Source organism: Podarcis gaigeae, assembly GCF_964106915.1.
Source record: "Podarcis gaigeae genome assembly, chromosome: 6".
In the NCBI taxonomy this organism is placed as follows: domain Eukaryota; kingdom Metazoa; phylum Chordata; class Lepidosauria; order Squamata; family Lacertidae; genus Podarcis; species Podarcis gaigeae.
Genome location: NC_139682.1, coordinates 75967703 through 75981511, shown reverse-complemented (window position 1 = coordinate 75981511; position 13809 = coordinate 75967703). Strand labels below are relative to the sequence as shown.

General features: G+C 44.4%; 1 protein-coding gene across 1 annotated transcript; it reads left to right on the top strand.

Annotated features, from left to right (window-relative positions):
* Positions 1-180: 180 nt before the first annotated feature.
* DR1 (down-regulator of transcription 1) lies at positions 181-13182 on the top strand. Its single transcript, XM_083743616.1, has 3 exons — positions 181-1080; positions 9418-9581; positions 11172-13182. Exons 1-3 carry the CDS (start codon positions 861-863, stop codon positions 11316-11318), a joined length of 531 nt encoding a protein of 176 aa, XP_083599742.1. The 5' UTR covers positions 181-860; the 3' UTR covers positions 11319-13182.
* Positions 13183-13809: the final 627 nt, after the last annotated feature.

Here is a 13809-nt window from a genome sequence, read left to right as displayed (position 1 = left end):
CGCGCCGCTCTACCGCCCTCCACGGAGCCCCTTTGCGACGAGATGGCGGAAAACTACACTCCTGCTGTCTCTGCCCGTTTCCCCAGGGCCGTTATTGGACTACAATTCCCATCAGCCCTGACCACTTGGGCCTGCTAGCTGGGCTTGATGGGAGTTGTAGTCCTCCCCACCCCCACCCCCAAAAAAGACCTGGAGACCCAAGTTGTGGATGGGGGGAAGCAGCCTAAAACACCAGTGAGGGGAATGACAGAAAGGGGTCCGCAACCGCGCCCAGACCCACGCACCCCATTCGAGTACCACAAAGCCGCTTCCGGGCCAGACCGGAAGCGGAACTGGCGGCGTGAGTGAGGAGGAGAGTGGGTGAGGAAAGCGCAAGGAAAGCGCTTCCGGCGGAAGTGCCGCGCGCCGCAGCCTTGTGTGTCGGCTGCCCCTCGCGAGCCTTTCGGCAGCCTCGTTCCCTGCCGCAACCGTCGCGCGGCGCGTGAGGAGGGAGGGAGGGAGCAAGAAGTCGGAGCCGCTGCCGGCGCTACGCGGAGCCTCCTCCTCCTACTTCGCCGGCGGCGGGTTGTCTGTCATCCCGGCTCCCCTCCCCCCTCGACCCTCTCTCTGAGGCGGCAGCGCTGACGGTTCGCCTCCGGGCGCCTGAAGGGATGTTGTGGCGGAGGCGGCGCCGGTGGTCGCCGTTGCTGTAGTGACGCGGGCGGCACGAGGGGGTGGCCGCTTCCCGCCGAGGCTCCCGTGTCGCTCTCGGTCCCGTTCCTGGCAACCTCGGCGCGGGGCGGCAGTTGGGCCGCCCCTGCCGTCTCCGGCCCGGAGCCCTTCCCCTTCGAGGAGGCGCTGCCTGGGCGGCCTTCCCCGCCATGGCTTCTTCCTCCGGGAACGACGACGACCTGACCATCCCCCGCGCCGCCATCAACAAGATGATCAAGGAGACGCTGCCCAACGTGCGGGTAGCCAACGACGCCCGGGAGCTGGTGGTCAACTGCTGCACCGAGTTCATCCACCTCATCTCCTCCGAGGCCAACGAGATCTGCAACAAGTCGGAGAAGAAAACCATCTCCCCGGAGCACGTCATCCAAGGCAAGGGGCAGCCTGCTCTCTTACCTCTTTAGTGCCCAACCGGAACAAAGCCCTTCACTTGCCACCCTCTGGTCTCTTGCTGTGGGGTAGCTCAATCGGTACAGCATCTCGATCTCAGGGTTCGAGCCCCACATTTGGGGAAAAGGTTCCTGCATTGCAGGGAGTTGTGCTGGGTGACCTTTGGGTCCCTTCCGACTCCACGATTCTGTGCTTCTCCGTAGGCTTTCTGTTGCTACAACTTCAGAATTGGTTAAGCGATGCATCCAACCACCGCCACACTCTTACAGTATGCTGTGTAGCAGAGAATTACAAAAGGCTGGATTGCCTGGAGGACTCTGGTGAGCTGTAGACTAGATAAGCATTTCACCCCTTCAGGCAACTGCGTAGCATTTGCTGAGAGCTACAGCTTCATTAAGGGCTAGAAACGCAGAAGATCTTTGTTTGTGTCATAAACTCCCAGGCAAGTCTGAGAAACTTGCTGATGTCAGTTGAACTTCCAAGTAAAGTTATTTAAAACTCCTTGCAAATTATAGCTATAGGTTTAGTAAAGTGAGCACTTTGTGTGTTTAGCTACATGAATCTGAGTTGAAGTAAAAGCCTCTTGTTTTTTTGGGTTTTTTTTTAGAAACAGGATGTAAGAGTTTAAAGAGTATTATGAGAGGGGAGTTCGCCATTATGCAATTGTTCTCACACGTGTTCATTTTTTCCACTACTTTTCATTTAGCCAGATTTCTAAACCATTGTTCATCAATTAAGGCAAGCAATCCTAACCCCACTTACCTCAATAGGACTTACTTCTTTGTAGATGTGGTTAGGATTGAACCTTAAGATCCCAGGGTAGTTTATAACAATTACACCAAAACAATAAAATACAATACGTTAAAATCCCAGAAAATACTAATTTTAAAAAAATATTATTTATTGAATTTATATACTGCCCAGTATCTGCAGGTCTCAGGGCAGTTCACAGGATAAAATCAGAATACAAAACCGCAAAATACATAATCAAAATAAAAACAACTACAACCCAATAACCCCCTCCAAACACATTTTAAAAGGCATAGGATGTCAATGACATCAATTATAGCCAACATTACTATAGATTCCTTGCAGTTTGTTGGAAACAACTTTTTCCTCTCTTTATTTCCTTATCTAATTGTTTCCATTTTATAAAACAAGAGGATTTTAGTGAAACATAGTTGCTCTTTCCTACAAAAAAGGAGGGCAAATTTCATTAGGCTATTACTTTGTTTTATGTTACTTTCCCTTTAAAATTCATGTTACAGTACTCATGTTCAGTTCAGCATTCAGAACGGCAAAAGTGAAAGTAGCTGGAGTCTTGGTTTCATTCAGCTGTTGCTTAATGATACTACTTTCAGCATTAAGAAACGTAAGATGCCTGAAATGAAAACCCTGTTTTTAGAGTGTAAGAGCAGTACAGCTGGATTTGATCAAGGGCCTGTCAAGTTCAGCATCCTGTTTCCCAGTGTCTTTGGGAAGCTCTTGAGCAGAATATGAAGATAATAATCATTTCCCAGCAACTGGTATTCAGTGATATGCTGCCTCTGGGCCTGGAAGTAATGTATGGTTGCCAAGGCTAGTAGCTGTTGATAGCTATCGCCTTTCGGGGTATTACTGCTTCATCTTGACTTTTGTGCAGTGCTGCACCAGAGAAGTTCTGCTTGCATAATGGCACATTCGTATCAGCTATGCCCCCACAAAATCTGCTCTGGAGCTCCCCTCAATCCGCTGGAACTGATTTTGAGGTCACACAAGGAGGGTTGAAGGGGACAGGAGAGAGAGAGGAAGTTCTGCTACATGAACAAAAGTCTGTTACATGCGCAGAGCTGTAGCACAGGAAATAGCTCTTAAACTTTTTTTTATTGTAGTAGGAAAACCCTAATACGGGAAGATACTTTGGATGATATACAATGTTAAGTCATTCTTAGAGCAGACCCACTGAAATAGTGGGCTTAGAAACATTTGGATATCACCCTGTATTGAGAGTTGTGCCACTTGTGTCCCTGACATATGTAAATTATGCTAATTTCTAAAGTTCTTTTGCATAATTGCAAACTGTTGTTATGGGAGAAACAATGAGAAATTATGGGCACTGAAACGATGACCACTGGTTAGGCTGCTGAGTTTCATCTGGCTGTCGTAGAGCAACCTTTCCCAACTGATGCTGTACCAGATGTTGTTGGATTCCAACATCACCCCCCAGCCAGCAGGGTCTGTGGCGAGGGATGAAGGGCAACCAGCTGGGGAAAGCTGCTGTATAGAGCTCCATCTGTTTTTGAATGCTTATCTTCGCAACTGAAAACACATATCCAAAAATGAAAACTAAAGTCAGGATGTTGAAATATGAACCCGATATCAAATTCTGCATTTTTTTCCTGGTAGAACACACAGAAAGGTCTGGATTCTTCTGAGTACAAAGTTAACGGGCTTGTAGAAAACTACACAGGGCCCACACACATTCAGTAAGTAATGTCTCCAACTCATCATTTTGTGCTGGGTTGGATGATCGATGAGTAGAATTGAGGTTTCCATATATAGGTGCAATATGCACCATAGGTTTCAGCACCCGCTACTGGATCATTACCTGATCTAACATGGGTTGCAGCAACAGCACTGCCATCAGCGACCCTTCCCCTCTGCAGGGAGGTGGGACCAATTCGGATGGTCCGCCCCCGCCACTTAATGGATCCAAATGGTTTCCTGAGAGTGGTAGGGGATGCTTTATCCCATGTTGATGGCCTTTCAGCTGATTCCCTGGTGGCCCGCTGGAATGCGGAGTTAACCAGGGCTATCGACTGTCTGGCTCCGAAGTGCCCTCTCCGATTGCATGGAGCCCGGACAGCTCCATGGTTTTCTTCGGAGCTGAGGGCGATGAAACAATCGCTGAGACGGCAAGAGCGTCAGTGGCAAAAAAACTCCGAATCTGACCGGACACAGGTTAGAGCTCAACGTCGAGCCTACCAAGTGGCGATAGCGACGGCGAAGAAGACTTTCTTCACCGCCTCTATTGCATCTGCAGAAAATAGTAGCAGGAGACTTTTTCAGGTGGTTCGTAATTTAACAGAACCACCTTTACCACCGGGGCTTTGTAAAGACCCCAAGATCTCCTGCAACGATTTTGCAAAGTTTTTTGCAGATAAAATCACTCATATTCGGAAGGAGCTAGACACCACTGTGGGAGCAGGGCTGGGGCGGGAGAGTGCTAGAGCTCTGTCTGGTCAAGTTGCATGGAATCGATTTCAATCCATTACCCCCGAGGATGTGGACAGGCTGCTTGGACGCGTGAAACCAACCACCTGTCTCCTGGATCCTTGCCCATCCTGGCTAATAAAAGCAAGCCAGGAAGGGCTGGGCGATGGGCTCTGCGGGGTGGTGAATGCTTCCCTCTGTGAGGGAACATTCCCAGATCCGCTGAAAGAGGCGGTCATTAAACCGCTTCTTAAAAAACCATCTTTAGACCCGGCCAGTATGGCCAACTATCGCCCAGTCTCAAATCTTCCATTCTTGGGCAAGGTGATTGAGCGCGTGGTTGCTGAACAACTCCAGGCACGCCTGGAGGATGCGGACCATTTGGATCCCTTCCAATCGGGATTCAGGCCTCATCATGGGACTGAAACTGCCTTGGTCGCGCTGGTTGATGATCTCCGGCGAGCTAGGGACAAAGGTGAGAGTTGTTTCCTAGTTCTGCTGGATCTCTCAGCGGCCTTTGATACAATCGACCATAACATCCTTCTGGACCGTCTAGAGGGGCTGGGAGCTGGGGGCACTGTTATACAGTGGTTTCGCTCCTTCCTCCTGGGCCGTGTTCAGAAAGTGGTGGTGGGGGGTGAGTGTTCAGACCCCTGGGCCCTCACTTGTGGGGTGCCTCAGGGTTCGGTCCTCTCCCCCATGCTTTTTAACATCTATATGAAGCTGCTGGGAGAGATCATCAGGGGGTTTGGACTGGGTGTCCATCAATATGCAGATGATACCCAGCTCTACCTCTCTTTCAAATCAGAACCAGTGAAGGCGGTGAAGGTCCTGTGTGAGTGCCTGGAGGCAGTTGGAGGATGGATGGCGGCTAATGGATTGAGGTTGAATCCTGACAAGACAGAAGTACTGTTTTTGGGGGACAGGGGGCGGCCTGGTGTGGAGGACTCCCTGGTCCTGAATAGGGTAACTGTGCCCCTGAAGGACCAGGTGCGCAGCCTGGGAGTCATTTTGGACTCACAGCTGTCCATGGAGGCGCAGGTCAATTCTGTATCCAGGGCAGCTGTCTACCAACTCCACCTGGTATGCAGGCTGAGACCCTACCTGCCCGCGGACTGTCTTGCCAGAGTGGTGCATGCTCTAGTTATCTCCCGCTTGGACTACTGCAATGCGCTCTACGTGGGGCTACCTTTGAAGGTGACTCGGAAACTACAACTAATCCAGAATGCGGCAGCTAGACTGGTGACTGGGGGTGGCCGCCGAGACCACATAACACCGGTCTTGAAAGACCTACATTGGCTCCCAGTACGTGTCCGAGCACAATTCAAAGTGCTGGTGTTGACCTTTAAAGCCCTAAACGGCCTCGGCCCAGTATACCTGAAGGAGCGTCTCCACCCCCATCGTTCTGCCTGGACACTGAGGTCCAGCGCCGAGGGCCTTCTGGCGGTTCCCTCATTACGAGAAGCAAAGCTACAGGGAACCAGGCAGAGGGCCTTCTCGGTAGTGGCACCCGCCCTGTGGAACGCCCTCCCATCAGATGTCAAAGTGATAAATAACTACCTGACATTTAGAAGACATCTTAAGGCAGCCCTGTTCAGGGAAGTTTTTAATCTGTGATATTTTAGTGTATTTCTGTTTTTTATGGAAGCCGCCCAGAGTGGCTGGGGAAACCCAGCCAGATGGGCGGGGTACAAATAATATATTATTATTATTATTATTATTATTATTATTATTATTATTATTATCATCATCATACAGATACATGGTAAAAATATTAAGGGCTTCCACACTGATGGTTCAGTTAAAGGAGAATCCCAGGTCTGAAAAGGTTAAAAATTGCTGACTTATTTAATTCACCTTTAAGATGTTCCATCGTCTTGCAAATAACAATTACTACCTCCTAAGAGAGCACCCCAGTGGATAACTGATGCCATGGTGGCTGTATACATAAGGTTCTTTCTAACTTCTGGCCACAGAAGCATTGTTATTTGACCACTTACAGAACTAATAATCATAGAATCGTAGAGTTGGAAGGGACCACGAGGGTCATCTATCCTAACCCCCTGCACTGCTGGAATATTTTGCTCAACATTGGGCTCGAACCCGTGACGCTGAGATTAAGAGTCTCACACTTTACTGACTGAGCTACAGGGGTGAGGAACTTTCAGCCTGCAGACCTAATTAGCCGTCCCAGGCCTCCCCATTTAGCCCACGAGGCCTTTTCGACCAAGCGATGCCCATCTGCTGCACACCTGACATCAGGTGTGGGAGAGGTAAAGTGTCTGGACCAAGAAAAGGGTTTGTGGGTGCAGCTGATTGGGGGCATCTGCAAAGCCCTTTGCAGGGTTATTTGAAATCCTGATTATCAGCTGGTTGGGCCTCAAAGTGCGGTGTAGGGCTTTCTGCAGCCACTGAGCTTGTTGAGGCTTGAAGAGAACCATGCACAGCCAAATCCCTGACAATCAACTGAGAATGACTGGCACTAGGGTGTCTGCACTTGTCTGTCCCGTAAACTGTTTTTCACTCTTTCCAATGGTGTTACCACTAAACCACAAACTTGAGCAAATTGGGCCACTGCACTTTCAATTTTGGTTTTGACTTTTTATATTCACTGTGTCTGGCTTAAAACACCAAGACAAGCTGTGTGGTATCTCTCTGCAGGTTTGGAGCTTATGTTTCCTCCCTTTCAACTGCTTGCTACCACAGGTTGAATTCTATACTATCTTTGGGGAAAGTTCTTTGTATCTAGCTTAGTCATTTTTGTTTGCATTTATCAACACATCTTTGGTAAACTTAAGTCTGACAATGCACAATGTAGTCACTGCTGTTAATTTTTCTTCTCTTTAAATTAGAATTTTTAACTCTTTATATGTTGGATATAATTTGCATACCATGAAAATAAGGAGGGATAGCCTTAGTTGGTAGAGTCTGAGACTTTTAACAGTCTCTTAATATCAGGTTTGTGGGTTCAAGCCCCACGCTGGATGAAAGATTTATGCATTTGACTAGATGAGCCTGTGGTCCCTTCCAGCTCTACAATTTTGTGAATGTGTTTCTATGGAGTGATCCACCCATTCAGCTGTGCATTCCTTTAGGTTTGCTACTACATGGTTTAGAAATAAATATTTATTATATCCTGCAGTTCCCAATCATTCTCTTGGATCCACACATGCTTAGCCTCAACACGTCAGGCATTCTCAGGCCACTGTCATGTTTCCCAGTGTTAAACATCTTGTGTGTAAGTTGAATCCAGACTTTCATGGAAGGGCCTTAGATCCAGTGGGTGCTGCAGCTGGAGGAAGACAATTCACTGATTTCCACTTCCCTTGCAAACCCTCAGCATCGTATCCCACTGTTTTGGAGGGTTTCTGCAATCCTCCAGAGCAGATTTTTAGGGGCTGCATAGGGAAGGGAGATCTGGTGAATATCAGCCCCCTCCATTTGTCAGCATTTATTTTATTTTTTAACATTGATAGTCCACCCTTCATGAAAAGACCAAAGGGCAGTTTATAACATACAACATGATAAGCAATATATGTCAGTACATAACCTAATATCCATACAATACAAGAAAACCAGAACAGTTATATAAAAACAGTTCATACTAATAAATAATACATAATTATTACTTCTTATTACTCATCCCAGCATTGAACTCCACAACGCCTGTAAAATGCAGTGTTTCATTGCATAAGTTATTACTGTATTTTTTGCTCTATAAGACTCATTTTTCCCCTCCTAAAATGTAAGGGGGGAGTGTGTGCGTCTTATGGAGCGAATGAAGACTGCACAGCTATCACAGAAGCCAGAACAGCAAGAGGGATTGCTGCTTTCACTGCACAGTGATCCCTCTTGCTCTTCTGGCTTCTGAGATTCAGAATATTTTTTTCCTTGTTTTCCCCCTCCAAAAACAAGGTGCGTCTTGTGGTCTGGTACGTCCTATAGAGCGAAAAATACGGCACCTACTTTTCTCAGGTGCGATTAGGAAACATAATGCATTTCTAGTAACAACAGCCTTCTGAAAAAAACAGAGAAATCAGCAGAATATCTAAAGTGCAGAAACAGTATACAAGTACATATACTTATCTGTACAAAACTAGCTGTTAATCCCTTTGCCCAACCTCAGAAAATGAGAAACCCAGCTCTCACCTGGGAGCTTTCCTTTGCTCTCAGTTTCTTACTTTGGGAAATCTTCACTTCCTTGCTTCTCACTCAGAACCGTTCCACCATCAGCCTACCATTTTCATTGGGCACTTGCCTCCTGTTGCGCCCCATGAAGGGGAGGCACCAGAGGGGTAATTTCCTGTGGACTTTCCCCCTCAGGGTGTTCCCCACTAGCAACAGCCTGTCATTGGACAGCCTACTGCCTGCAGAATGCCCACCTTCTCTCTCCCCATCTTGAAAAACACCTCAGGTTGGGTAGTCTGATTTGCTTGCCTTTGTGCAGCAGCAGCCGCTAAACAGTACCATCTCATGTACCAAATTGCTCGTAAAGTAGAAAAGGCTTCCCTGTCAACTTGCATATATCCACACCATACATAGTCTATAACAGATTGTTACTCAGCTAGTAGAGGGATAGAAGTCAATAATACGTCACGTACTTGCAAGTGCTGCCCAGTATAAGGAATTGTTTTTGATAAAGGTAAAGCTTGCTTAAGTGAAGCTTCAGATCATATAAAAAAATTCATTCCAGTAGCACCTTAGAGACCAACTAAGTTTGTTATTGGTATGAGCTTTCGTGTGCATGCACACTTCTTCAGATACCAGATATCTGAAGATTGCTGAAGAAGTGTGCATGCACACAAAAGCTCATAACCAATAACAAACTTAGTTGGTCTCTAAGGTGCTACTGGAAGATTTTTTTGTTGTTGTTTCGACTACAGCAGACCAACACCTGTAACTTCAGATCATATGTTCTTTGTCCTTTTAAAAGAAGTGGCCTGACTTAGATATGCCAATCTGCGGATTTCTGTAGTCCAAAATTACTCCCTCCCTCAGAAGGTAACACTATATAGCAATCATTGTATGTTTTTTGTGGTAGTGGCAACTGTGTCTGATAGATTAAGTTGGTATCTTGTTGCCTAAAATGCTTGAATTTTACTAACTAGAAACCTTTTTTTACCCTAGCACTTGAAAGCTTAGGTTTTGGCTCCTACATCAGTGAGGTAAAAGAAGTTTTACAAGAATGCAAAACCGTAGCACTAAAGCGAAGAAGGGCTAATAATCGTTTGGAAAATCTTGGCATTCCTGAAGAAGAGCTCCTAAGGCAGCAACAAGAGTTATTTGCAAAAGTAAGTGAGGAAACAATATATGCAGTGCTTATCTTTCCACATTTAATTGTGGAAAGATACACAGTTTGTGAAGATAAATCAGCTAAGCATCCTAGACTTGGATATTGCATACAAATCTAAATTTTGGAAATGACTTGAGTTTTCATTCTTTGAATATGCAAAACTTGATTCATTCAGCTTGGTTATAAATGGATGCGACTGTCTCAGTATGTATTAGCTTGAAATAGCTACATCAAATAATGTGTCAATGCAAAAATATAGGGTTGCACCTGAACTTCGTATACTCAAGTGAAATAAATGGGACTTCAGTTGGTTATGACTAACTTAATTCTCATTTATTTCTTTGGGTCTCTTTTAAGTACAGATAATTTTTGGGAACTAATTTGGGCTGTAATCCTGTGCACACTTATTTTGGAGTAAACACCATTTGATTCAGTCAGACTTCCTTGGTGTCCTTTCCGCTTCAAAATCAGGATATCATTAAAAGCCTGTCTACCAGAATCCATTTCTGACAAGGGTTAATGTAATTGAAATGGTATAGGTTTTGGGTTCTCTCTGATTAATTCCAGATTGCAGAATCTATCTGGAGTTATACATTAAGCATACCTGACAGCAATCCAAATGGCTGGGATTAAGGGTTGGATTAGGTGAAGGTGTCCTTGTGTCCTGCTCTCCTTGCTCAGCTGGCCTCTTGCTGGCTGCATGAGTGGGCAGGTATGGCCCCTGCTAGTTGTATCCCTGCCAGTGGAAATCGCTAAAATTGAGTGTTCTGAGGGAGGGGCTGAGTTGGCTGAAAATTCACTGGATTCCAAGACACTCTGTGTCATGTGATGGCATCAGGTCCATTCCAAGTCCATTGGTTGAGCCTGCCTGAAGCCTTAGTTGACAGAACTGTTCCTGCTTTTAAGCCCTTCTTGTACTGAGAAAGGAAGTTGAAATGGGAAAGATGCAGGAGTCGAGAGGGAGAAGAGCGCAGTCCCTCTTCTCCCCACAGCAAAAGAGAAGTTGTGGAGGGGAAACCAAATCTGACTAGTACAAACCCCTTCCTCCAAAGAACCTGAAAAGTGCAGTGGGACAGGGAAAATGATCTCTTTCCCATTCTCCCTGCATTGTCTGAGAAAGACACTCTTCAATCTAGGGCAGGGCTTCCCAAACTTTGGTCTCCAGTTGTTTTTGGACTACAGCTCCCATCATCCCTAGCTAGCAGGACCAGTGGTCAGGAATGATGGGAATTGTAGTCCAAAAACAGCTGGGGACCCAAGTTTGGGAAACTCTAGGGAATTTTAGCTCTTCCTAAAGTTCTGTACCTTTGGAAATACTTTTTCTCATGAGCAGCCCTCATTTGGAGTTAACCCAGCAATATGTTTTTTTAAACACAACGGAAAGTTCTCAAGTGTGCAGCAGGGTTAGGCAATGATGATGATGTTTCACTTGTGGTCCTAATTTCTTCTCTCGAAACAGATCACGAGAGGATGCCATAATGTTCTTGGCTTACCTCTTGCACTGATCTCCCCGTGCGCATGTGTGTGTCTGTGCACAACTGTGTTAGGTCATGCTATAGACACTGAACTTACGGTTTTGTGTCCCTAGGCTAGACAGCAGCAGGCAGAGCTAGCCCAGCAGGAATGGCTACAAATGCAGCAAGCGGCCCAACAAGCACAGCTTGCTGCTGCCTCGGCCAGTGCATCCAACCAGGCAGGCTCTTCTCAAGATGAAGATGATGAGGACGACATCTGAAATCTTTTGGGCTGAGTTTCAGTCCCCGCAAGGAAATAGTTTTCGCTGGTTTTGCTGTGCAGGACATGAATGCTTACCCGTAACTTTTGTCTGCATCTTGGACCGGCCGTTGGTATTTTAGGGATGTCTGCTGTTGTGTGCTGTACATGTCGAAACTGTCTCTTTGAACTCTTGAAGACTTAAGGTTCAGTATCATATCAACTTTGGATTTTTAATGGTGTTTATGGAAATTTTAGATAGCAGTGTGTCACTTATTTGATCAACAAACAGTGTTACAATAAAGTTTATAAAATATAGCAAAATTTATACAGAGGCTCTAAATTCACATTTGCATTTCTCTTCCCTTTTAACCATAGAATCTTCTGTAGAAATTTTTAATTTGGGTTTTGTTTTGGTTTATTGGAACGGAGCAGCCAAGCAAAGGGTTCGGCATAATTGAATTCTTTGTCTTCAAAAACGATATATATATATATGGCAATATATACTCTGTGCTCATATACCACCAATCTTGAAAAATGATACGTTTTTGCCAAACTAGGAAAATGTATGTTTAATAGTTGTACAGATTGAATTTCTCTTGTATAGAGGTGAAAACAAACCCAATACTTTATTATGTCATCAATTCAGTGTCATGAGCAACATTAATATTTCATTTCAAATATTGTCTGCTTTGAAGAATTAAATTTGTTCCTGTTTCACAGCCATTTAATTTTAACTTTAGGTGGTATTAACATGCATCGTGCATGTTCCAAGTGTTCAAATGGACTTTGGTGGAACAGAGTTGTTTTAATTCTGTTTTGACTCAGAATGCTGAAATAGTCAGGTCTATGAAAGCAAATATTGGAACTAATAAGCATGCTTGCAATGAGAGGAATCTTCATTTAACTCCAATGTACTTTTTTTTGTCAGCACAATATTAACACGACGTTTTCAAGACTAGTGTACCAATAGAGAAGTTTTATCTGTGAAACTGGCTGCTTCTACATTAGAAACTAGTAGGGTACTAGTTCTAAGTGTTGCAATTCCAAGTTCAGTTTGGTGACTGAGCCCCAAGACTGACCAACAAGACCTAATTATTCTGGGGCATTATAGGTGTGGATTTTTTATATATAACAATGCTTAGATTGTTATTTGTGTTGATAATAAGGAACAATAGAGTCCTTTTTAGAATCTGAAAATATACTTGAAGATACATCAGCATATTTTTCTGGTACTTGCTTGCAAGGAGGTAGAATCTCATGCATTGCATATTAATGCATCATGCAACATAACCAAGACTGCAATTTTAAAAAAACTTTCTAGCATAGCCTTGATGGCTATAGAAAATTATGCAAGAGCTGAGAATGAATGGAGAAAGTCTTCTCTGAAGCAGAGAGCCAAACTGAGAGTCAAACTACGATCTTGAATTGCAGTTAGTTGAGTTTTATGGAGCTTCACCTGAAATAACTTGCACCCTTATTTATACACTGGTAGCTGAGAGATAAATTAGTTTGAATGTTAAGCTGAAACACATTTGTTCAGCAGGAAAAGTATTGGGCAAAATCTGGTGAAAGATTGTCTTCATTAAGGTTGAAGTACCAAAGGTAGAAACACTAGGCTAGTAAAACCATGTTAATGTGCAGTGTTGGCTTTCCTAATTTGTACTGTAACACCCTTGCCCTTCCTATTTGAAATAAGTCTTCTTTTTTTAAAGAAAGATATACATTTTCACACTTCTTTTCTGATGCAGAATTCAGGTTAATATTTTACTGCATCTGGTATGTATCATAATATGTTTGAATCCCTGTGACCTTTCCTTTGGACATTCTTGTGCTTTTTCATATGCTGTATTCCTCAAGCAATAAAATTCAAATGTGTTTTTATATTCCACGTTTCAATATCCAACTTTCACGGTTTGTCATATAATAGAGAAACTTAATTTTGTTCTGCCATGAACCAACTTTGCAAACTTCATGGGATCAAGATGTTCTCACCAAAGAGATGCCTATAATCGTCCTTCGTGTTAGGGCTGGTTCTTTTCAATTTGCGTAATTTTCTTCCAGGGACAGAACGTATTCTGTCTAGTCGCATCACGTACAGTTTGCTCGTAGATCCTGTACCATTTCAGCACATTTTGGACTACCATGCTAATCACACTTACCTGGGTGTCAGCCCCAACAGGACTTCCAAGAAGACATGGTTAGGAGTGTGCTGTTTTTTAAAAACAAATCTGTCCAAGTAAGTACTTTTTAATTTTTTTAAGGAACCACATTAATTTACTTTTATAGTTTGAGATGACTATTTAGATTTTTTGAGAAAGTGTTATTGATATGATTTACTGGCTATGATCCAAAAATCCAGTACACATATGGAAACTTCCCTTGATGGGAGCTTCCAGTCTTCTCCATGATAAATTTCTGGTATGCAGAAATATGTATGTGCTGTATTTTCATCTCAAGCAGGATTAAATTCATTGTGTATAGAATGCAAGATAGATCACTTTTTCATGTCA